This window comes from Thalassophryne amazonica, chromosome 9 (genome assembly GCF_902500255.1).
Source record: "Thalassophryne amazonica chromosome 9, fThaAma1.1, whole genome shotgun sequence".
Lineage (NCBI taxonomy): Eukaryota > Metazoa > Chordata > Actinopteri > Batrachoidiformes > Batrachoididae > Thalassophryne > Thalassophryne amazonica.
The window spans coordinates 57,629,452-57,655,854 of NC_047111.1; the positions used below are offsets into that span (position 1 = coordinate 57,629,452).

General features: G+C 42.6%; 1 protein-coding gene across 3 annotated transcripts in view; it reads right to left on the reverse strand.

The window, feature by feature from the left end:
• Window positions 1-26,403, reverse strand: part of LOC117517174 (actin filament-associated protein 1-like 1) — a 78,327-nt gene that overhangs the window by 27,663 nt on the left and 24,261 nt on the right. The window contains exons 1-7 of one of the 3 annotated variants that reach the window (XM_034178104.1): window positions 14,665-14,683; window positions 10,496-10,624; window positions 9,213-9,293; window positions 4,439-4,521; window positions 4,234-4,351; window positions 4,038-4,127; window positions 3,706-3,917 (exon numbers count right to left, since the gene is read on the reverse strand). In XM_034178104.1, coding sequence (XP_034033995.1) covers window positions 3,706-3,917; window positions 4,038-4,127; window positions 4,234-4,351; window positions 4,439-4,521; window positions 9,213-9,293; window positions 10,496-10,624; window positions 14,665-14,668 — 717 coding nt within the window. In that variant the 5' untranslated portion in view covers window positions 14,669-14,683. Of the gene's footprint in view, window positions 1-3,705; window positions 3,918-4,037; window positions 4,128-4,233; window positions 4,352-4,438; window positions 4,522-9,212; window positions 9,294-10,495; window positions 10,625-14,664; window positions 14,684-26,403 lie in introns of those variants that run through there. The other 2 variants (XM_034178103.1, XM_034178102.1) reach the window with 2 other exon arrangements.

A 26,403-nucleotide genomic window follows, 5' to 3' on the forward strand; every position in this document is an offset into this window, starting at 1 on the left:
GCGGGCCACTCACACCGCCCTCCTGTCTGCTGTGCGGAGCTGCGCCAAATCTGACAACAGGTCCAGAGACTAGGCTCGCTGTTTTGATGCGGATGTTGACCGCAGCCGCAGAGCTCCGTGGCCACCGAGAGAGGACTTGGATTCTTTGTGGGTCCCGCATTGGTACCTCCGGAGGCAGTGAGCGAAGGGAGAGTTCTGTGTGTGTCTGTTTATAATCTTCTCGCCCAGAAGAAAAAAGAGAGTGTTTACACAGGAGACAAAAGTGAGAAAATGTTAATGCTGCTTGAGAAAAGTGTATAAAGTGTGTAGTGAAGGGTTTTACAGCCTTAAAACATCTATAACAATTGTAAAAAATAGCGCTGACTACTTTGCGGATTTCGCTTATCGTGGGTTATTTTTAGAACGTAACTCCCTCGATAAAGGAGGGAGCACTGTAACTTAAAAATACATGTCTTGATGAAAAAAATGGAGGACATATGCACTGTTGGACAAATTAGGAGAATTGTAGGACATGTTTTGGTCTGGATCAACATTGACATCCAATTAAATGGAAAGTGAACTGTATTTCTGTAAACTTTTTCCTTCTGATGCAGACTTGGGCTGCAACTAACAATAATTACCATCATTGATTATTTTCTCAATTAAGCAATTAATTGTTACGTCCATAAAATGTCGGAAAAATTGTATGAATTTTTTTCCTGTGACAAAGGTGATGCCTTTGAATGTTTTGTTTGTCCACAGCCCCAAAGATTATGCAGTTTACTGTTAGAGAAGAGTGAAGAAACTATTAAAATAAACCAGAAAATATTTATATTTAAGGAGCTGAAATCAGAGAATTTTAATATTTAAGAAACAAAGACTCAAAATAAGTAAATCGGCTATCAACAGTTATTCAAGCTGCATTTACTCACTCACTCATCTTCAGTCGTTTTTCTGGGTTTGGGTCGCAGGGGCAACAGCTCCAGCAGGGGACCCCAGACTTCCCTTTCCCGTGCCACATTGACCACCTCTGACTGGTGGATCCCGAGGCGTTCCCAGGCCAGTGTGGAGATATAATCTCTCCACCTAGTCCTGGGTCTTCCCCGGGGTCTCCTCCCAGATGGACGTGCCTGGGACACCTCCCTCGGGAGGCGCCCAGGAGGCATCCTTACCAGATGCCCGAACCACCTCAACTGGCTCCTTTCAACGCAAAGAAGTAGTGACTCTACTCCGAGCTCCCCACGGATGACCGAATGTATCACCCTATCTCTAAGGGAGACACCAGCCACCCTCTTGAGGAAGCCCATTTCAGCCGCTTGTACCCAAGATCTAGTTCTTTCGGTCATGACCCAACACTTATGACCATAGGTGAGAGCAGGAACGAAGACTGACCAGTAGATCGAGAGCTTCGCCTTTTGGGTCAGCTCCCTTTTCGTCACAACAGTACGGTAGAGCGAATGCAATACCGCCCCTGCTGCGGCGATTCTCCAGTCAATCTCACACTCCATCGTTCCCTCACTCGTGAACAAGACCCTGAGGTACTTGAACTCCTTCACTTGGGGCAAGGCCCTATTCCCTACCCGAAGTAGGTAATCCATTGGTTTCCTACTGAGAACCATGGCCTCAGATTTAGAGGTGCTGATCCTCATCCCAGCCGCTTCACACTCAGCTGCGAACCAATCCAGTGAGTGTTGGAGGTCACCGCCCGATGAAGCCAACAGGACCACATCATGTGCAAAAAGCAGTGATGAGACCCTGAGCCCGCCAAACTGGAAACCCTCCTCCCCCCGACTACGCCTCGATATCCTGTCCATGAATATCACAAACAGGATTGGTGACAAGGCACAGCCCTGGCAGAGGCCAACCTCCACCGGAAACAAGTCCGACTTACTGCCGAGCACCTGAACACAGCTCTTGCTTTGCGAGTACAGAGAGTGGATGGCCCTGAGAAGGGACCCCCTCACTCCATACTCCCGCAGCACCTCCCACAGTATCTCCCGGGGTACTGGGTGGGCATATTCCCATGCACTTTTCAGGATCCTTGTGAGAGTAAAGAGCTGGTCGGTTGTTCCACGACCAGGACGGAACCTGCATTGTTCCTCTTCAGAGATTCGACTCTCGGCCGACCCCTCCTTTCCAGCACCCTGGAGTAGACTTTACCAGGGAGGCTGAGTAGTGTCATGTCCCTGTAGTTGGCACACACTCTCTGGTCCCTCTTTTTAAATATGGGGACCACCACCCCAGTTTGCCAATCCTTAGGCACTGTCCCAGACCTCAACGCAGTGTTGAAGAGGCATCTCATCCAAGACAATCCCTCCACACCCAGAGCCTTCAGCATTTCTGGATGGATCTCATCAACCCCCGGGGCCTTGCCACTGTGGAGTTGCTTGACTACCTCAGTGACTTCCACCAGGGAAATTGATGAAAATCCTCCATCAGCTTCCAGCTCTGCCCCTACTATAGAGGGCACTCCGGTCTGATGCAGGGGTTCCTCAAAGTGTTCCTTCCAGCGCCGGATTACATACTCAGTTGAGGTCAACAGAGTCCCATCCTTACTGTAGACAGCTTGGATGGTTCCCCATTTTCCCCCCCTGAGGTGCCTCATGGTCCGCCAGAAGCACCTTGGTGCCGACCGAATGTCGTTCTCCATGGTTGCTCCAAACTCCTCACACACCCGCTGCTTTGCCTCCCCCACAGCAGAGGCTGCTGCTCTTCGGGCCTGTCGGTACCTTGCAACTGCCTCTGGAGTCCTCTGAGATAACACATCCTGGAAGGACTCCTTCTTCAGTCGGACAGCTTCCCTGACCACCAGTGTCCACCACGGTGTTCGAGGGTTGCCACTCCTTGAGGGACCTAAGACCTTCAGGCCACAGCTCCCTGCTGCAGCTTCAGCAATGGAAGCTTTGAACATTGCCCATTCTGGTTAATTTAATTAGTTAGTTTATTAATTGCACCTCCAAGCTGCATTTAATAAATTATTAATAACGAGCAATCGTAGATTTCTGATGTCCGTCAAGGTTTGATGAGGACTCAAAATAAAAGATATGCAAGTCACATTGTGACCCAGACTTTACCTGGACCCAGATTCCACAACACAATGCAATAATAGCATAATGATCCAGAATGGCCCGACTGTCCAAGATGTTGTAATCTGATATTTAATGCACAAGCTGAAATAAATTAGTGCCTTCCTGATCTTGGTTTTACATCGTGATGCCGTATCTTTCTGCTGCAGAACCTGCATATTGATCCAGAATCCACATCCAGAACAGCTCCAAAATTCAGTGGAGTCTTCCATGCCCTAATATCTATCTTTGGTGCAAATATGGTGAGAATCTGTGAAGTATTTTTTTTTTTTTTTTTTTTTTTTACATAATCCTTCAAAGCCTATATAAAGTCAAATCTTGATGCAGAATCTGCTCCAGATACAGAATTATGCTCCACTGCACAACTTGCAACTTGGGGATGAGGGACCTTGCCTAAGGGATATTTGTGATTTTCCCCATTTAACAGAGAATCAAAGAAAGTTGACATCAAGATCAAGAATCCAAGAGTGTATGGGGTCACTGTACGATATGGTCCGACATCCTCAACAGATTGTCGACCCCAAGCAGAGGCGTGCTTTAATGAACGACTAAGGAGGACGCCAATTGTCATACTGTCAAATAACCCTCTCTTTACCCTGAATTATTTCCTTTATTTTGAAATACTGGCTCCATATTTTACCTGCAGCTTACTGTCTCTGACAACAACCAGCTGTTTCGCCCACTGGCCAAAGCGTTTTTTGCGCAGGAGGAATGCACAGATGCGGCAGTCTCTAACTGGACCATCTGAGCTCCCCTCAGCCGTCCACCTCTGAGGCTGGTCCTGCCCTTTAGCCTCCTCGTCCTCTTCTTCGTATGACTCGTACGAGCTGCTCAGAGCATCTGAGTCATTGTCTGGGGGACAAAAATGTGACGGATTAATAAAGCGCACATCATACAAATTCAGAACACGGCTTCTCACACTCGTCTGGATGTCTAAAGAATGAGTAAAGGGCAGGGCAAAAGCAGGCTCACAGGAGTTTTTGGGAGGTCCATTAATCCTGGTGGTGGGATAGCTATTGTCCGCATCTTCATAGTAGGCATCCTCGACAGAATTCCTAGAGGCTACCAGAGAGGAGGAAAGAAGATGTGATGTGACACAAAAAAAAGACTTTCAACATAGCTCTGAATTAGTGTGCACAAGTTTTGACTGTGTGTGTGCAGCACTGACTGTGTGTATTTGTGGTAAAGTACTGAGGGGTGGATCCAGGATCCAGAGGAACAGCCTCTTCATAGTAGTCATCAGGAAGGGGTGTGGTTGGCAGAGGAGGGGGCGTGTCAGTCGGCGTCTGTCCAATTGAAGTAATAATTTTATTTTCTTTTAAATTAGGCAGAAGGTTCAGCAGACAAACAGACAAACACTGTAGATAACTTACTGATTTATTAGGATGAGTCTTCTCCTCTTTCTGCTCCTTCTGCTCCTCTGGAGAAGCACTGAGCATGTGCAAATCACAGTCTGCTAGAACAACAAAGTCTGTTGTAGCGTAAATGTGCTTTAAATTAAAGTAGGCTCTTGTGTCAGATCGGAATTCAAAAGCAGTAAGTGAAAATATGATCAATATTCATCTGATCAATTTATCATATTTATGGAGCCTCTTACAGCCTGAAAATATTACCTTCTTTCTTTCTCAGCACATATGGTAGTTCAGTTTTATAGATATTTTCCATCTCAGATGTTGACCAGAAGCACATACTGAAACTCTCTTTAAAACAAATTTATGACAGTAGCAGTACACCAGAGAGCAGAACAAACTGTTAAATCCCCAATTACCTACTTTGGAATTTTGGAGGAGGCAAGTGCACATCACATTTTCAGAGTTATTTTTTTCATTTGTCATTGAGAAATGTTATTTTTATATCAAACATCATCAAATTTTGACAGTACAGCACTTATCACAATTTTTTTTTTCTTCTTTTCAAACACAGTAAGGTATGTAGTAGCAGGACTAAAGTGCAGCCTGGTAACCTGCAATTATATAACACCTAAATAGATCCTTGTCATTTGATTGGTGGTTTTCATGTCATGCGATATTATTTCTCCCATTTGCAATTTTATTCCATTTACCGTGCAATTTTTCTTCCATATGTTTTGCACCACTGCAGGCCGCGACCACCTTAACGTAAAAACACAACGTACTGCGCTTGCGTGCATGCAGCAATCAAGCATTGAGGGGTCACGCGCTCACACTAGCACTCTTGCACCCTTTGACACAGCGACAGTGCTTAGTTTTGATGACAGATGATGATTTGAACAAGCTTATTGATGGTGCTCATTCTTCTAACACACACAAAAAAAACTAATCCATTACGCAGTAAGCCATTTGCAGTATTCACGTGTACGTCTCTAAGTGAAGTAGAAGTGCTGTCTGGTGAAAAATTTCTGTAGCGATTTTTTTTTTTTTTTTTTTTTTTGCTGGACTGACAAAAGCAGATGGCAGTCTGTACACGAAGAAGTCAATGCATGGCATCGGGTATGGACTACATCGTCAGAATTGTTTTTTGAACTGTTTTTACAAGTTGACTAAGAACAATTTTGGATTGGATTGGATTGGACTGCTATTTAAACTTTGTGTTGGACTGTTTGGAACCTCTTGACCTCAAAATGTAAGTCCCTTTTCTCTTGTTTATAAATTACTAAAATATAAAATGACAAGGATCTCTTTTAGGTGTTATACAAAACAAATAATGAATGCTTATGAGTGCAATGGTATGCATATTTCATGCGGCGAAAGATGACATACGCTTACCATTGCACTCATAAACATTCATTATTTGTATAATATGTAACACTAGTTAACCCCCCCCCCCCCCCCCCAAAAAAAAACCCCAAAACAAAACAAAAAAGTTCAGGGGTTTTCTTTAAATTGGTAAACCCTTTGCATTTTATTATTATTTTCTTTTACATGAAACATTTCTTCAGCACCAATATCATTTTAAGCCTTGGTATTCAATAAATATTTCCCATCTTATATTGCCAATATTTTCAAAATTAACCTTGTCTGGAAAAAAATTTAGATTTTTGAACCATGCAGATAAAAACTGTAGCAACAGCATGTCATGACACACTGGGAAACTGATTTTCCGAACATGCCGTTCGAGGGTCAAAGGGCATCGCTACATGACAGATGCTAGCGTTAGCTTCATGGAGTCAAAGAAATGTGGCAGAATTTCAACTGTAATTAGAGTGCTGAAAACCATCATAAAATGTAAACAGAGAGAGGACACAGTTAGGCCACCAGAGATCCTTTTGGGAAGATCTGTGGTAAAATCTGGACATATTTTGCATGAAAGTTTTACCAGTTAAACACAGGTAAGACCAAACTCATACAGATCTCCTGTGTCTACTTCTTGTAAAGAGTAGCTTATAACAGCACGTTTTAAGCAGAGGTGGGAAACCCCGGGTTCAGTGAGTCAAAGTCTTGCCACATATTTCCATCTACCCACAAAACCAGCTGATTATAAATAGTTCAACTCTTCAGGCAAATCAGTGAAATCACCTGTTTTAGTTGCACAGACAGAAACAATACATGGTAGGACTTTTACTCATTGAAGATGGGGTTTTTTCACCTCGAGTTTTAAATTGAAGACAAACTTGGAATTGATTTAGAAATAATATCAGCATAAATGTGAAGTGATTCACGTTTATTTTGATTTTATTTAACTACATTTTTTGCAACAGAAACACAAAATGTGGAGGATTTCACCAATTTTGACTTTGCACTACTTTTTCCATTCATTTAATCTGCAAAATGTCATGAAGCAATAAAATTAGCTGTGAGTTTGTGATATATCTCAGAAATAGAGGAACTATATAATTCAAATTAAACAAAATAAATCTGATTAATTTTGTGTACAATTGAATGGAGCTGCACCTTTAATATGAACAATTTCAAATACAATGCCTATAACGTCATGGTCATCTGATCAAAATATTAAAATGTCATAGCTTCTGATGTTTGTTATTGAACAAAAGTAAAATATTTCTAAAGTAAATTTAAGAAATACTTTATATACTCAACAAAAATATAAACGCAACACTTTTGGTTTTGCTCCCATTTTGTATGAGATGAACTCAAAGATCTAAAACTTTTTCCACATACACAATATCACCATTTCCCTCAAATATTGTTCACAAACCAGTCGAAATCTGTGATAGTGAGCACTTCTCCTTTGCTGAGATAATCCATCCCACCTCACAGGTGTGCCATACCGAGATGCTGATTAGACACCATGATTAGTGCACAGGTGTGCCTTAGACTGCCCACAATAAAAGGCCACTCTGAAAGGTGCAGTTTTGTTTTATTGGGGGGGGGATACCAGTCAGTATCTGGTGTGACCACCATTTGCCTCATGCAGTGCAACACATCTCCTTCGCATCATCCGTGAAGAGAACACCTCTCCAACGTGCCAAACGCCAGCGAATGTGAGCATTTGCCCACTCAAGTCGGTTACGACGACGAACTGGAGTCAGGTCGAGACCCCGATGAGGACGACGAGCATGCAGATGAGCTTCCCTGAGACTGTTTCTGACAGTTTGTGCAGAAGTTCTTTGGTTATGCAAACCGATTGTTTCAGCAGCTGTCCGAGTGGCTGGTCTCAGACGATCTTGGAGGTGAACATGCTGGATGTGGAGGTCCTGGGCTGGTGTGGTTACACGTGTTCTGCGGTTGTGAGGCTGGTTGGATGTACTGCCAAATTCTCTGAAACACCTTTGGAGACGGCTTATGGTAGAGACATGAACATTCAATACACGAGCAACAGCTCTGGTTGACATTCCTGCTGTCAGCATGCCAACTGCACGCTCCCTCAAATCTTGCGACATCTGTGGCATTGTGCTGTGTGATAAAACTGCACCTTTCAGAGTGGCCTTTTATTGTGGGCAGTCTAAGGCACACCTGTGCACTAATCATGGTGTCTAATCAGCATCTTGGTATGGCACACCTGTGAGGTGGGATGGATTATCTCAGCAAAGGAGAAGTGCTCACTATCACAGATTTAGACTGGTTTGTGAACAATATTTGAGAGAAATGGTGATATTTTGTATGTGGAAAAAGATTTAGATCTTTGAGTTCATCTCATACAAAATGGGAGCAAAACCAAAAGTGTTGCGTTTATATTTTTGTTGAGTGTATATATATATATATATATATATATATACACACACACACACATTAGGGATGTGGAGATTAATCGATACAAATTGGTATCTTGATACAAACGTGCGCAATGCGAGTTTATCGATCCATTCAGTGTGCATCTATTCAACTGACAGATGAAATCGCGATGGATCAGTTGCTGCATGCTTGCATCGATTTTTCCAACGCACATTGAATGCACCACGGATGGAAGCCAGAAAGAAAAGCACATTTCTACCACAACAAATCTATTTCAAAATGTAGGCCAGCAACAACAGCACAAGCAATTTTAGCAGATTTTTGATGCACCTAAAACATTTAAATCAGGCATTTGGAATTATTTAGTTTTTTTTTTGTTTTTTTTTGTTTTGTTTTTTTGGCCACTGCGCCCCCTAACTCGGCAAAACTGGTAAGAAAACTATCTCAGATTACTTTTGCCAAGACAGTACTCTGTCAATGAGTGACTCAAGTTAAGTCAGTCATTGAGAGTGATGATGTCTTACTGTTCTGACAGTGTGATCAAACAGGTTCCAAATATGAGGGAACTGATTCCTGTTCCTTAATGTTGAATCTGGAAAATTAGCTGTTTATAAGGAGTAAAACAAATTATCGTACTGCACCAAATCACATTGTGAGGAACTGAATCGCCATCAAATACATATCAAATCGCATTGAATCAGGAACAGGGGTAAAACGTATTACATCGTATCGTCATGTATCGCTATATGTATCGTATCGCTGGTAGTGTGTTGAGATGTGTATTGAATCGTTGTCAGTGATGAGATTCACATGCCTAATATATGCCTGCAATTGCCTGTCCAGGATGTACTCTGACTCTTGCCCAATGACTGTTGGGATAGGCTCCAACTCTCTTAATTGGAATAACCAGGTAAAGAAAATGAATGAATGAATGACTGCAGGAAAATCAGGAATATGTAGCAACGCAATGGGGTATACGGATTTGAAATATACAACATGATGTCTCCATACGACAGTGAAGGTGTCCTCGACTCACCAAAATCGTCAAACAGAGACTCTACAAAACTGGTGCCATTCCCATAGAGACAGCTGTTCATGTAGACGTCTGATCCATTGCCTGCAGAGAAGAATGCTCACATTAATATTACGGCTGTGTTAGCAGTAAAAATAGGACCACGGCTGTGGTTAGCTTTGAGGTTTAGACTGAGGTCAGCAGATTAGCTGGTGTTAACACAGTTTGAAAATAGACAAGTGAGACATTATGAGAATCAAGCCTGGACTATTTTACTCACTATATTAGTTCCTACATAATAAAAGCCATCCAAAGAATCAGGATGACTTCCTGTTCTACTTTTGATAACCTCTTCCTCCTATTATCCTCTAAACTTTACATGTTGTTATCCGCTTACATTAATCCTTTTATCCTGTCTTACACTTTGGACTTACTCTGACAAACAAGGATCAACTGTAAGTGAAGATTTGATGTCACAGGGTTTATACATCATTTGAGTACAGCGTTGTCTAGTTTTAAAGGTTTTATGTTTATGGAACAGCAAAGTCAGTCTAGTTGACTCACTTGACAAAAGCTATGAAACTGACTTGGCATAAATGTAGTAAGACATTAATTAACAGTACATTTTCCTCTTCTGCTTTGAGTTATTTGATGTCTTTTATGGCATTGACCTGATAGGTTGTCAGTAAACAGTGACATTAGTGCAGTAGATAACAGAATTATTGGTCAATATGGTTTTAAAAAGGAATAGTTTGCACCATGTGTTGTGCTTAGTTATCACGTTTCAGGGTAACATATGTCACATGTCATACAATCCAATGGACGTCGACATTATTTGACCTTTATTTTGGAGACCAAGCATTCAACACAGTCAAAATTATTCCATTTATTCATTCTATTAGTTCGTCCAATAATTTGCACCACGTTTTACCAAAATTGAAGCAACTTTAACTTTTGACCCCTGTACATACTGAAATTGACCTTTGTCACCATTCTTGCTGTTTTTACCCCATAACTCCATAACATTTAGTCACAGATAGTCCACACTATACCTTTTTGGAATATTTATGATTAGACAAATAATGTGGCGTAGTTTTCAATACGATTTGAACATTTTCAAATTTTGACCCCTGTGTAATTCTTCAACTGACCTCTACCTGGCTGCCTATTGAAAATTCAAGTGGCCAGTCAGTTTTTTCAAAAGAGTAAGGAGTATTTGTGCCGAATTTGGTGCTTGCATCACCATTTGAAGGATTGTTTCAGCTATCTGCTGCACTACATTATCTGTCCTCTTTCCTGTTCTCTACCTGATGGTGGCAGTGTTTCCAAGAGGTTGCGTACAGATGCCATTTTATCAGCAGTCGCAGTGCTGACCGTCTCTTGGTCAAGCATGTTCAGCAGAGACCCCAGCTCGCTCACCAGACGCTCCATCACGACTAAAACACACAGAGTCAAGAACATTATTTGCCATTTCTGAGTGGCTTTAATAAGATATCGTCAGATTGTAGCACTGAAGTACTATGACTTTTGCTTTTGGCTGTCCACAGTTGGACACGGTAGCCACAGCAGATCCTGGAAAGGTAGGCATTAAAATGTGGCACAAGTTTTACGCTGCATGCCTTTCTCCATTTCTACATTGAGAAACACACGCGCACACACACCCCACACACACATCCCACCCTCCCGGTGTTCCTAAAGCCCCGTTTACACATAGACGGTTTAGTCGGCGGGTAGTACGTAGACCGAAGTTCGCGGTAGTTCCGGCTGTTTTCGTGGTGGAAAGGGGTGGAGCACTTTGCTGGCGTTTTGACCACTGTACTATCTGCAAATAGGTGGATAAAATGCCGCTAAATCCGCCAAATAAAGCGATGTTTTGACGCCGTAGCAGCCGGCACACGTCAGGCAACGGGGGTTAATACCCAGTTCTATCCCTTACAATCGCAGGTTAAGACGCGGGTGAGAACGGCAGTGTTCTGCTGACGCCGATAAAGCCCTGTATACTGCTGGTTAATATCCAGGGTTTTACCCAGGCAAACGGGGTAAATCCTGCGTTACTCCAGGATCATATATTTTTTTTATTATATGTTTCTTCTTCTTCTTCTGTTTCTTCTTTTTATACTTTTTACCGCTGGTTAATACCCAGGTTTTTACCCAGGCAAACAGGGTAAATCCTGCGTTACTCCAGGATCATATTTTTTTTTTTTATTATCTGTTTCTTCTTCTTCTTCTTCTGTTTCTTCTTTTTACTCGTATACTATACTTTTTATACTGGAACGCCATTTTAACCGGGAGGTGGTGTATAGAATGGCGTACTGTCCACTAGCGCCGCCGTTTTGACCGCCTGTGTCGCCTCTGCCGTTCTATACGCCGTTGATTATGGATACAACGCCGGCCGCCGAATAACGGCGGTGTAAACTGCGGCACTACAGAAAGAGAAAGGATGAAACGGCGATTAAAAAGTATCAAACGCCGTTGTTCGCGTCGTCTCCGTCGTCACGCGAATTCTCCGGTCTTCTCCGGGAGCACTCCCGGAATTATTCAACATGTTGAATAATTTTTTCGACGATTCCCGGTAAAGCCGGAACTAAGCCACACCCCCTAGCACCGGCGTTAACAACGGCATGTGATCCCTAAGACGGCCCGGAGGAGCCAAAAACTCTCCAGGACGCTTCCGGGAGCTTTTACCGGGAGCTTTTACCGGCACTGTGTAAATGGGGCTTAAGTGTTCTCCCACTAATCAGGACCTGCTCGACTGAACTCTGGACAGCTGAAGGCATCAGGTGTGCACAGAGCTACTATTTTTGTCATACCGAACTTCATATTTTGGTCATTTTGGGTGTGACCTTTGGTGACTTCTGTCATAGTCACTGATGGGGATTTTGTCCCAAAAAATTGATGTGCTTTCATTTAATGGCAGGTACTGACTGTGATCAAAGTTTGAAGAAAATCAGACTCAGCCAGTAATATTAAACTGATTAGAACCTGGTTACAGTATACGTACTTTATTGTATCTTAAAGGGGTATGAAACTGTTCCATATGCAGTGGTGGGCACAGTTCACCTAACCCGCTAATTTGCAAAGCTAACGTTTTCATTAGCGAATTAGCTTTTCAGCTAACTTTGAAAACCATCAGCGGACCAGTTAGCTGCTGCTAAATTTAGTTCCGCAACATGTTTTTTGATGGTAAAGTGAGTAAATTTAATGGTCAAAGATGTTTTTAAACCCTAAAATCATACATGTTAGTTGCTATTTATGATCGAAGAGTGCTAGCTAACACTTCCGGTTCACAGGTCAAGGCACACAAGCGCTGGTAAGAAGACAAGAAGTTACAGTGTGGACAAAAATGATATGTAAGCAGCTCAAAAGTTAGTATTTTTTATTTATTTTCTTGCATTTGTTTTGTGTTTGTGTTCGCAATACAGGTGAGCCGTAGCTCAGTTAACGGTTTATAAGTACATAATATAGAGATAAACTGTGACTTCTAATACTGTGATTTACTACTTTTGATAAAGATGATGACAGTGTTTGGGTTTATTACCTCCGCCAAGGAGGTTATGTTTTCGGTCGCGTTTGTTTGTTTGTCTGTCTGTCAGCAGGATAACTCAAAATGTTTTGAACGGATTTTGCTGAAATTTTGTGGAGTGGTTGGGAATGACAAGAGGAACAAGTGATTAAAGTTTAGTGGTGATCTGGATCATGATCCGGATCCAGGAATTTTTTAAAGGATTCTTCACCACTGCGGGATAGGGGGAATTTTGACATTCTAGTTTCTAACTCCACAAAAACAAGGCAGAAAGGCTTGAAAAAAATTAAGGTGTAACATAGTCAAATGTTCTATCAAACAACAAAGTTTGGTGATGATCGGTGATCCAGAATATGCAAAAATATAGGGAAAATAGAAAATGTGTCAGTGTGAGGTGACAAATGAAGCTAGAGATGCACAACTAACACTAAATTGTAGCTGAATCTGTAGTGATTCAGTAAGGTGTCATCAAATTTGATGTAGCTTCAAATGTTATGGAGCTAGGTCCAGAAGAAAACCGCCATTACCGAAAAATCGTTAGTGATTCCAAGTTCTACTGGTATGTTTTCATGGTCAAGGATGTCAAATATACAGGAAAGAAAAGTGTATGTATCATAGTTTTGGTTGTAACACTGAATTGTTGAATAGATCACTGACTGTGCCAAGGAGGGAATATCTTTAGGGTCAGTGACCCTATGGCCTTGGTGGAGGTTTGCACTCTCTGAGTGCTTCTAGTTTTTTTTTTTTATTTTATTTTTCATGCATTTATTTTGTGTTTGTGATTGCCTTTGAATTTACCTAGAAACCCCTGTGGCGCTTAAACTCAAAACTGGCTTATCAGTAGCCGACAGTGTAATCCGAAGTGATTGTGATCGAGCCAATACTAAAAGTTAGTGGTAACTTCCGCTAATTTCTTTCAGCGGTTTATCGGTTTAGCATTATAAAAGTTAACTTTATCATCATCGTTATCAAAGCTAACTTTTCAGTTAGCTGTGCCCACCAGTGTCCATATGAAAGACCAATGGTTGAAAGTGGCATGAGGGTACTTTAAATGGAACTGTGATAATCTTTAAAAAAAAATGAAGCTGTTTTAAAGTACTTTGAAAGGTTTCTAACGTAATGATTACCTTATTAAATGTACATTTAGACTGGTGAAATGTGAGATAAACTGGTTTTGACTGGCTGTTAAAACCAGTTGAATATCACTGGATATTGAAGTGTTTTTGGTCACATCAATTCATTTGAAGGCATCTCCTGTGGGTTCAGAGAATATGTAATACATTTTTATGAATGAAAAATACTTTAACTGTTAATAGAGAATAAATAACTGACACAATAATTGATTACAAAAATAATTTGTCAGTTGCTGCCCCTATTATGGAGATGATGTGATTTGGATCAATATTTATGTCATTATCCATTTTAATTATTGGTCGGATTCTTTATCAATTCCCTTATCAATTATTTTTGGACGAATGTAGCTCTACACAGGTTTTCAGAATCAATGCCAATATTTTCCTTGTTCCTAGATAAAATTTGGTGTCATGATGCATGACCATTTACAACACTATCTGAATTGTCAGAAAAACATAGCGGCATTGACAAGACAGACTGATGACGTCTGAGGCATACATTTCCCATGGATTGAAAAATTTTAAACTGGAGCTCAACTGTACGGCACTCGGAATTCCAGAATGCAAAAAGCTGTCAGTTCACATACTCCCTTTAGAAGTCATCTTTCCACCTACTGTGACAGCTGAAAGATATTCAACATCTGAAAGTGTTATGTGTCATATTTTCTGCTTCTCTGTCCATTTGTCTCTCTGTTCTTCAGCCACCACAAATGAACATCAACTGCTAGTGTGGACATTTGTTTCATGATCAGCGTGTCTGTTCAATGTATTTTTTTTAGTTGACTTTGACACAGTTCCAGATGCCCTGATATGCACTCACACATACGGCTTGCTCAAAACCAACAAAGGGGGTACTCGGAGGAGGATGGAGGGGGTGGAAGGTGAGTAGGAGGGCAGAAACACTTCCTTCCCTCAAGGAAATGTAGCCAAAGAAAAGACAATCTGTAGTGGAACGAGAGAGATAATAAACAGTCCAATGCAATGTTAGTTCATTCATTCATTCTTCAGAGACATTTCACATGAACTTTGAATGTCGGCTTTTCTCCTCTTCTTTAATGTAATCAGAGTGAGGGCCTTCAATAAGACACTGTTCATTCAGTCTGTGGTGTTGAGTGATGGTATGATGGAACTGCCACAAAGTGTCTTTAGAACTTTAATGTTCATTGCACATTTTGACTATAGTTGTTCAACAGCAGGTTTCGATTCCTATCAACACACACACACACACACACACACACACACACACATATATATATATATATATATATATATATATATATATATAAACCGAATCAGTGGTTTGAAAATATTATTGTGCTCATGGTGTTTCAGAGAACAACAATACTGGAAAGTGAAGTGACTCCTCCTTAATAAAAACGATCAGACAAATGATCTGCCCCAACCACTCATTTACTGCATGGAGCCAACGTTATAGTGAACTTTATTTCAGTCTGGCCATCCAAATAAAATCTAATTATAGTTTATGTATCCAGTTTTCTGTAGATGACAACATTTTTGTCCAATTAATTTATTGGAAAAGAATTGGTAGAGTACTAGGTTTCTGCCATTTTTGCAGGAAAAATGCGCATTTTTCCCTCAATAAATGCTGGGAAGTCCAGCACCAAAGGGCCTAGAGGGCTAATTTATGATAAGATGAACTTTATTGATCTCACAGAGGAGCAGTTCGCGTTACGTCAGCTCTTAAAAAAGATGCACACACAAGATGGGTGCAAGTAGAGGAAAATGTTCATTAAACAGCGTGTGCAAGGATAAGCAATAATAATAATAATAATACTTGTAACAGTACAAGACATAAGAAATGAGGTAGAAATAAATTAATATATATATATATATATATATATATATATATATATATATATATATATATATATATATATATATATATATATATATATATATATATATATATATACATACACACACACTGTTGTGTGTGTGTGTGTGTGTGTGTGTGTGTGTGTGTGTATATATATATACACACACACACACTGTTGTGTGTGTGTGTGTGTGTGTGTGTGTGTATATATATATATACACACACACACACTGTTGTGTGTGTGTGTGTGTGTGTGTGTGTGTGTGTGTGTATATATATATATATATATATATATATATATATACACACACACACACTGTTGTGTGTGTGTGTATATATATATATATATATATACACACACACTGTTGTGTGTGTGTGTATATATATATATATATATACACACACACACTGTTGTGTGTGTGTGTATATATATATACACACACTGTTGTGTGTTGGGGGGTGTGGCTGGATGTTTTGGTGTTCTTTTCTTTTCTTTGCTCTTCAGGTGGCATGGAAACTGATTTGTCTGTGGAGAAGGTGCTGGCTGAAGAGTCCTCACCCTCATCAACATCATGTGTAGCACCTGTGACTGGTGCTCACATGCAACCTTAAAGACTTTCAGCTGAAGCAGATAATTGGATGGCGTTCTGCATTTAAGTCATGGTGAAAAATAAATTGTTTCTGTTGTTGGAACCGCTTTCTGGTTATTTTTAGCGCTGGGTTCTGTCTGACGCAGGTCCGCTCCTCAACTCGCGTCGACACATAACAGTAGTTCCCGGCCATTCCATAATGGACCCAGCGGCAGAAGCGGTTCCTTTTGCCGAAAAAGTTCAAGAACACTTGGAGAAAATATGGGAGCAATTACAGCATCTCGCAAACCAAATTAAACAAACAGACGCCCGTGTTACGGAGCTTGCAGCGCAAGCCGTTCCGCTTCCTGCTGCTCCAGCTGCGGCATCATCGATACTAGTGCAGATGGCTCCGTCGCCCAGAGATTCGGCGTCCGAACCGATTGTTTGTCGTCCGGAGCCTTGTGCGGTGATGCGGTGTTCTCTGGTTTCTGCTCAGTCAGGTTGGAGCGCCGCAGCTTTACGAGGAATGTTTGTAGATGGGTTAAATGAGTCATTAAAAGACGAGCCGGCAGTCCGTGACGAGCCAAACAATTTAGATGAGCTAATATCGTTGGTGATTCGTCTAGATGATCGGATGAAGGAGCGTGGACGCGAGAGAGGACGCCCATCAGAGTGGGTTTTTTCGTCTCGGGGCTTTCCCCGGCACAGATCTGGGCCGCCTCTTCTTCGCCCCACTGAAGCTCCTCCGACGGGACCTCTGGCTCCTCCTGTTGACGAGCCCATGCAGCTCGGACGAGCAGAGATTACTGTATTGCCCCGACATGTAAGCGTCAAGAGAAATAATGGTGACGTATCTCCAAGTGTTCTGGGACAGTCAAAATAACACACATAAAAATAAAAAAAAATCTAGCACGAGTAAATGTTTTGTTTTCTTTAAATAGGGGTTATAATTGTATGGGGAGTCAGAGGCGTATCTGGTGGAGTGATTGTTAGGCGGTTAGAAGTCCGCCTGGGCTCACTTAATTGTTAATTTTTTATGTGTTTTTAGGTATTTTCTGTTTGGGTTGTTGGGTCGTTTTATTTTGTTGTTTTTTATTTCTCTACATCCCTAACCCCAACCTCACTTGTCCCAAGACCGTTTGTCTTGTGGGTTGTGGGGTGGTGCAGGTTGGTCACGCTGAGCATTCTCAGAAGACCTCTGCACCTAGGGGGAGGGTGTTAGAGGCGTTTTTCTTGGTTTGGTTAGGGCCCGGTTCCACTCCAGCCTCGGTGAGCCTTTGTACCGTTCGTCATTGGTGTTGCCGGGGTGTGGTGCAGCGGAGACTTACCTCAGTCGGAGGGGTGGGCCGATCTGTTGCCGTTCACCATTTCGGTAGTTCCACCCCTCCCGAGAGGCTGGGGTATGGTCGAGTTGGGGCACCGGACGTATTTCCGGTTCTCCGCTGCGCCTTGGGGTTGGAGCTGGGTTAGTTTTTTTCTGTTCCCTTCTCCGGCTTAATGTTTTGAGCAGTTCGCCAAAATTGAGCCGCCGAGGGGCTCTGGGAGGGACCTGGGGTCTTTCGGGGTGCCGGGGAGGGTAACAAGGTTTACGGTCGTTTTATATCCCCCCGGGGTTGTTTTTGTAGTCCTCCGGGGGTTGATTTTTGATTTTGTTCTGTTTCCTTCCGGGTTCCACCTCCAGGGTTGATGGGACGGTCCTCTGGGGGGGAATTGGCTTGGGGCCAACTAGCCAAGTGTGACCGGGTCTGGGGTTCCGGGGTTGTGGGGAGGGTACCTCCTGGGGTTGATGGTACGGTCCTCTGGGGGGCGCTGTTTGCTCCATGTACACCTGGGGACCTTTGTGGGATTATGGTTCTGGCTGTTCCTCCTGGAACTGGCATGGAAACTGATTTGTCTGTGGAGAAGGTGCTGGCTGAAGAGTCCTCACCCTCATCAACATCATGTGTAGCACCTGTGACTGGTGCTCACATGCAACCTTAAAGACTTTCAGCTGAAGCAGATAATTGGATGGCGTTCTGCATTTAAGTCATGTGTGATTCAAGCAGAACTGCCGGGAACTCGACCTTGTGATGTCCGTTTGTGAGACGCTGAGGACCGCGCCTGGGTTTGACACATCGAGCCCGTGAAGCAAGGAAGGGTGAGGACACTTGCTGTCAGCACACATTAAAGGTGATTAAGTGTTTGACTAATTGTTGATAGTAACTTGGTGTTTTGTTACGCAGTATACTGGAATTGTGATGAGAATTGTGCAGTTTGCTTCGCACTGCTGTGGCGTGCAGGATAAGTAATCCTCCACTTGTTGTGAGAAGCTGCTCATTTGCATAAAGTTAAAAAATACAGACCTGAATGTGTTGCTGATAGTGTGTGTCTTTTGAAAGATATTGTTGTAACTGCTGTCTTACCTCACCTCTTCTTTGCTTCACAGAGAGTCAGTTTGTCGTGTCCACCTGGGGGGTGTTTGTCTGGTGGTAGTGGGTCCAGGAACGCCGGGCTTCTATCCTTTTGGGCGCTTGAGAGCGTGCTAACACTCACTCCACCAGAAGGACGTTGTTTCAGTTTTGTACACATTATTATGCACAGGTGAAAAATAAATTGTTTCTGTTGTTGGAACCGCTTTCTGGTTATTTTTAGCGCTGGGTTCTGTCTGACGCAGGTCCGCTCCTCAACTCGCGTCGACACATAACACACACACACACATATACATACGAGGGCTGTCAATAAAGTAACGGTCCTTTTTATTTTTTTCAAAAACTATATGGATTTCATTCATATGTTTTTACGTCAGACATGCTTGAACCCTCATGCGCATGCATGAGTTTTTCCACGCCTGTCGGTGATGTCATTCGCCTGTGAGCACTCCTTGTGGGAGGAGTCGTCCAGCCCCTCGTCGGAATTCCTTTGTCTGAGAAGTTGCTGAGAGACTGGCGCGTTGTTTGATCAAAATTTTTTCTAAACCTGTGAGACACATCGAAGTGGACATGGTTCGAAAAGTTAAGCTGGTTTTCAGTGAAATTTTAACGGCTGATGAGAGATTTTGAGGTGATTCTGTCGCTTTAAGGACTTCCCACAGTGCGAGACGTCGCTCAGTGCTCTCAGGCGCCGTCGTCAGCCTGTTTCAAGCTGAAAACCTCCACATTTCAGGCTCTATTGATCCAGGACGTCGTGAGAGAACAGAGAAGTTTCAGAAGAAGTCGGTTTCAGCATTTTATCCGGATATTCCACTGTTAAAGGAGATTTTTTTAATGAAAGACGTGCGGACGGGTCCTGTGGCGGGTCCGCGCGTCGGCTCGCAGCTGACGCGCGGACCCGCCACAGGAAAAACACCTCTGTTGAAAGCCTTAAGGACAAGTTGGAACATGTCCTGCTGTTAAACAATTTCTCATATACTCACTCCACTGAAAGCCATCAAAAGCCGCCTGGATTTTACAAATGGTTATCAACACGGAGGTGTTTTTCCTGTGCCACCGCACCGCGTCGGCTGCATCCCGACGCGTGGACCCGTCCGCACGTCTTTCATTAAAAAAATCTCCGTTAACAGTCGAATATCCGGATAAAATGCTGAAACCGACTTCTTCTGAAACTTCTCTGTTCTCTCACGACGTCCTGGATCAATAGAGCCTGAAATGTGGAGGTTTTCAGCTTGAACAGGCTGACGACGGCGGCTGAGAGCGCTGAGCGACGTCTCGCACCGTGGGAAGTCCTTAAAGCGACAGAATCACCTCAAAATCTCTCATCAGCTGTTAAAATTTTCACTGAAAACCAGCTTAATTTTTCGAACCGTGTCCACTTCGATGTGTCTCACAGGTTTAGAAAAAATTTTGATCAAACAACGCGCCAGTCTCTCAGCAACTTCTCAGACAAAGGAATTCCGACGAGGGGCTGGACGACTCCTCCCACAAGGAGTGCTCACAGGTGAATGACGTCACCGACAGGCGTGGAAAAACTCACGCATGCGCACGAGGGTTCAAGCATGTCTGACGTAAAAACATATGAATGAAATCCATATAGTTTTTGAAAAAATAAAAAGGACCGTTGCTTTATTGACAGACCTCGTATTTCTTATTATTCTTTTAAAACAAGACACTCCGGTTAATTTTGACTGCTTTTTAAAGTTAATTTACACCAATCATTAAGAAATACAAACAGTGTGGCAGTGTTTGGTAAATCTGTTTGAAAGTATGCAGTTCTCAAAAAGTGAATGAGAGGGCAATCAGGAGACGAGCGAAGGAAGCCGCCAAGATGCTTGGAAAGTCTTATAGGCTTCTATGTCTGTGATGGGAGAAACAGGGGAAAGAGCACTTTTGTCTGTTGCATGATCACGGGGGTCCAGAGTATCAGCCGCATCTGTCCTGAGCTCTGGATAGAAGAAGAGATAAACCAGTGCGAGATATAGTACAGAAACTATGATGTATGCGTGTTTTGTATGTTTATATCTATCATGAATGCATTTGACACAGATGTTAAAATAAGATTAAAAAACTCTGACACAAACACTTGATGACATGCAGCGTAAAACTCTGAAGTCCCATAGCTACTTCCACCTCCTCGAGTCTCACAATAGTCTATTGTCTCCAAGAGGTCCAAAATTAGACAACCACAATGGTCTGCAGGAGCAGAGCAAACAATACAATGTCAGAAAGTCCAACAGAAAACACAACAGGAACTAACACATGCACATAAATACACACACAGTCTGTGGTGGAGCGCAGCTGCACCAACTGGATTCATGGTCATTCAGAACAAAGCAGCTGGGTGTGTGTGTGCATGCCAAAAACCCTCGGACAGCAGCAGCTGTGGTTTCCTGCCTTAGCTGCTGTCAACAAGCGTTTCTTTACTCCTCACTTCTCTCCTCTCTAAGTTTTTCTATACATTGATATTTGTCCTTTTCTCCCATGCATACAACAACATACCCTTTTTTAAAATTTTCCTCCAAATATTCAAAGAACTATTAGGACACTTAGCAATCACAACTCAAACTGAAGGGCACTCAGAAGAGCGCTGACCCAAGCCTCTGTAGATACAGCACCATCTCATGGTGGATCAACTAAATTACAAATATTCTGAGCTGAATCAAGGACGTACATGCCAGGGCTGTGACAATGCACGATTTAAAAAAGTTTGGCAATTTGATATTACAATATATTGTGATTATTTTCTTTTTGCAAATCATGGGGAAAAATTAAATATTACACTTCTAGAGCCTGTATGTTGTATATCATATTTAAAGAACAATGCCCAACACATTTAAGTGCCCCCCACCCCCAGGAGTACCACACTACATATTTGGTAATTAAATAATCAAAACACTATATGAAGTAAATTGCCTGCCTGCCAGTGTATCCAACTGCAGATTTGACTGGATGAAAAGTTGCAAAAATCATTTATTGGAGTTGGCATTGTGTAATTAATTGGCATATCACCATGTCTGCCACAGAAAATCATACAGGGGGCTAAATTTAAATTTGATCCATGCACAAAGTGAAAATTGGACGCCATTGTTGTGTGGGCCGCCAGAAGAGGAGGTACAGCTGTCACCCATCTGCTCTACATCATCTCACTCCATAAAGACCGGACGTCATCTCCACCTGATTGCCGAGATATCATCTACCTGTGAAGGTAATATTCTCTGCTGTGTCAGAACTGTGACTTACGTGTGCTCTGTTTGCAGCCGTTTTCCTGTGGAGCCTTGTCAGCTGACTGGTGGTTTATGAGAGTGCCGACGTCTTCGCCTCTCACTCCTTCCAGATAAGTGCTTTAACAGGAGCTGCACATGTGTGTGATTAGAGGTAGAGGTGACTTTCCACCTTCTGACTGTTTTTGTTGCTGGGTGTGCACACACCCACATCTCACTGTTTGTGCTCCTCACCAGCAGTACCAGATCCGACAGTCGGGGACGGTGATCACCTGGGAATTCGGGACTTGGCGGCTCCAGTATTCACCGGGTTCTGTGGCGGTGGAAATCGTGTGGTTCCGGCTCTTCTCAGGACAGACGTCTTCTATCCTCGAGCCTGCATGCCCACACGTCACCTTTGTGAATTGACTATAATCAGATTCTGAGATTGTCTGTATATTCGTTGTGCACATTCACAACATTAAATTGTTACCTTTTGGCTCATCTATTGACCGTTCATTTGCGCCCCCTGTTGTGGGTCCGTGTCACTACACTTGCCCCAACAGCCATGCTGCGATGCAGCCACTGAAGCGGGCCGCACTGACTCGAACTGCAGGCGTTCTTCTGTTGAGCTATATGTAGCAGGAGTGTTTGATTGTGAAGTTCTTCAAAGTGTTGGACTGTCACTTCAGTTTTTTCCCTGGCATGAGCTGCAACTGTTGGTTGTCATAGGCACATTTCTTAATTCTGGTGATGTGTGGAGCTGGAAAAGTGTCATTAGCCACCACACTGACAACCTCTTTATGCTGTCTTTTGCCAGTTTAAAAAAAAAAAAAAAAAGCATTTTGAAGCCACTGCTGCCTCTGAGTCTTGCATGTGGCTGTCAATAAATCAAGGGGTTACATATGCTCCCCTATCAAGATGTGCTACATTGTGGTGCTTGTGCAGAGCCATATTTATGCAATCTGTTTCTATGCCCGTAAATCCATGCAAACTTGCTGTACGATAAGGAATGTCTTAAAATGTCTTTCTCGTTGTGTCTTCTGATCTAAAACACTCTCCCTTTGAAATCATAATATTATGCTCCCCATGTTCAGACACAAATTGACAGGACATAATTGCAGGACTCAATTGGAAATTCAAAGGTCTTTACTCGGTTTCCAGGCAGGGTTCAGTACACAGAACAGCAAACGATACACAGCAACAGTACTGAAAACATAAGGCAGCAGGAGAGGTCAAACAACAGGCGGACAGTCGGTGCATGGCAAGACATGAACAGGCAACTAGGACACTGAGACAAAAATGCTGAATCGCAGGCATAAAGCACAAAAGATCTGGTGAAGACATGAGGAAAATGTGAGGCTTAAATAACAGGTGTAATGAGGGATAATCAGAGACAGGTGCAGGAGAACAAGTAGGAAGAGGGCGTGGCACACAAAAGGGACCAGACACACCCAGACCAAAACCCTACAAAAAAGACAAGAGTGTGCAGATAGAAAAATACCAACCAAAATGCACAGAAAAACCCACACATGAAATAAAGACTAAAACAAATCAAACATCCCAACATAACCCCACAAACCCCAACCATGACACTAACAGTACACATGGAGTGAGTGTGTGTGTTTACTGGGGGCATTATCTGATAGGGGATACTGGTCTATCTAAGTACATGCTCCCTTTGAAATCATACCTAAAAATATGAGCGTCAAAACAGGCTCCTCATGCTAAGACAGTACATGCCCTTCTTTGTCATTTAAATAAATAAACATAATATGTTTCTAAATTTTCACGAGGTAATGGGCTACAAAACTGGAAATGGTACCCATAATTATGGCTGGCATTTTTGATAGAGTATCACAAATCTGATGGACTCTACTCTGATGATCTGGTGATGGTCTAGTGGTTAAGGTGTTGGGCTTGAGTCCAGAAGATCATGGGTTCAAATCCCCGCCTGACTGGAAAATCACTAAGGGCCCTTGGGCAAGGCCTTTAAATCCCCTATTGCTCCCGGTGTGTAGTAAGCACCTTGTATGGCAGCACCCTGACATCAGGGTGAATATGAGGCATAATTGTAAAGCGCTTTGAGCATCTGATTCAGATGGAAAAGCGCTATATAAATGCAGTTCATTTACTCTCAAATGTTGCTACGGTAGCACTTTTCAACAAAGCAGCACAAATGGTGAGAACACCGGTCATGAGTCTGTGCCACAGCTGCTCGGCCTTCACACCTCCTCGGCCCACCACACTTTTAGCTTATGAATGATCCACGCTTCTCATCCTTTCAACAAAAAAGCATCCTTAATTTTTGCAACTCCTTTTGTAACAAGTGGATTGTTAGTTACATGTTATGTTCCCAGGGGGACTGTTTTGTGTATGACACTCACAGAGCGCAGGGCTAGGATATGGTATGTGGAATTCAGTTATGCTCATGTTCAATAAAGTCCTAGTAAGTAAGGATATTGCTTTAACTGTCCATTCTGTATAGTTTGATAAAACAGAACAGAATGAAACATGGTGGCAGCTGTTGTGAAAGTTGGCTGAAGTGAGCTGTGCCGAGCCGTGAAAGGTGAAAAGTGCTGCTAGCTTGTTTCTGTTAGCCTAGCCTGGGAGTATGGAGCCGAGGACCAAACAGAGGAGAGCGCCTGACATCGCAATGGATGGTCTCAAGCCGTCTCAAGCCGCCTCCAACACTTTGTCTGGATACAGCCAACTTAGCGAAAAGTTGGAAGAAGGAGTTTACGTTATATACAGACCTCACTATGCCCGATGCAGAGGAGACAACTAAAGTTAAGTTGTTTAACTACCTCCTCGGAGAGAGGGGGAGGGAACTTTTGACAACGCTGACAAGCAGTACTACGTCTGCAAGGAGGACAGTGAGCTCAATGATGATGCTGTTTGATGACCATTGCAATCCGCAACTGAATGAGATTGTTGAGCGATACAAATTTTTTGTCAGAGACCAGGGACAAAATGAAAATATCGACAGATATGTCACAGATCTGAGAGCATGCAATTTTGGTGACATTAAGGACTCACTAATAAGGGACCACATTGTTTGTAGTAGACCTAGCTCTATGATGAGGGAAAGAATGTTGCAGGAAGAAAACTTAACGCTGGATAAGTGCATACAAATATGCAGAGCCACTGAGCTGTCGAAAGAAAACAGCAAAACCATACAAGGTAAAACAGTGGAGGAAATACATGCTATAGAAAAGAAACCAAGAGGAGACAAAAACGATGAGATTAACTGTAACTTTTGTGGCAACACACATGAGAGAAGTAAACACAAATGTCCAGACTGGAAAGAAGTGTAAGAAATGTGGAAAAGAGAACCATTTTGCTGCGAAATGCAAATCTAAGTTTCAGAAAAGCAAGAAAGGCAGACCGATACACACTATCTCGGAGTAAAGTGAATGTTGTGAGGACATCATGACAATAACAGACGTCACAGAAAATCAAGAGACAGTTAATCAAGTGAAAGAGGCACACAGCAAAAGTCAACATCTCTTTGCGGGTATGTTGTTGGACAAAACGTTTGTCAACTTTCAGATAGACTGTGGTGCTACTTGCAATGTTATCCCAATACAACTGTTGAACCCAAACACACAACTGGATAACACAGAAAAAGTACTTGTCATGTACAACAAAAGTAGGTTACGCCCACTTGGAAAATGTAAAGTCAAACTTCGAAATCTGAGAAATGATAAACTGTACAGACTTGAATTTCAAGTTGTGGACCAGGGGGACAGGGTGCTCATCATTGCTGATGATATACTGATTACAGGTGAGGGAGACACACAGGGGGAGGTGGACAAGGATCATGATAAAAACGTGAGATGTTTTCTGATGAGGTGCAGACAAAGAGACATTAAACTCAATGCAGACAAGTTTAAACTGAGGAAAGAGTCTGTACCCTACATCGGACACTTGCTGACAGCAGAAGGACTCCGCATTGACCTGGACAATGTGCGGGCAGTGCAAGAGTTGCCAAGGTCCACAGACGTTAAGGGTATACAGAGACTGGTGGGTATGCTGAACTACCTTTCCAAGTTTTGTGATCATCTTTCTGATGACTGTGAAGTTTTGAGACAACTCACACACAAGGACAACATGTGGGAATGGTCTGAGGTTCACGAGACAGCTTTTAAGAGGCTGAAAACGTAAAAACATAAAAACTTTTATTTCGTAATGTGACATCTGCAGGTCAGTTGACCCCAAGCAATGAAAAGAGACATTGCATCCCCATGACACTGCCTACAGACCTTGGGCCAAAGTAGGAACTGATTTTTTTTCTTGGCATGATAAAGACTACCAGTTAACAGTAGACTATTATTCAAATTTTTGGGAAGTTGATTATCTACCGGACATCAAAAGTACCACGGTGATTCACAAACTAAAAGCACACTTTGCTCGTCAGGGGATTCCAGATGTGCTCATTTCTGATAAAGGACCGCAGTATTCATCTCACAAGTTTAAAATGTTCAGCTGAAAGTGGGAATTTGAACACAGAACATTGTCACGTGGAGTCAGCTGTCA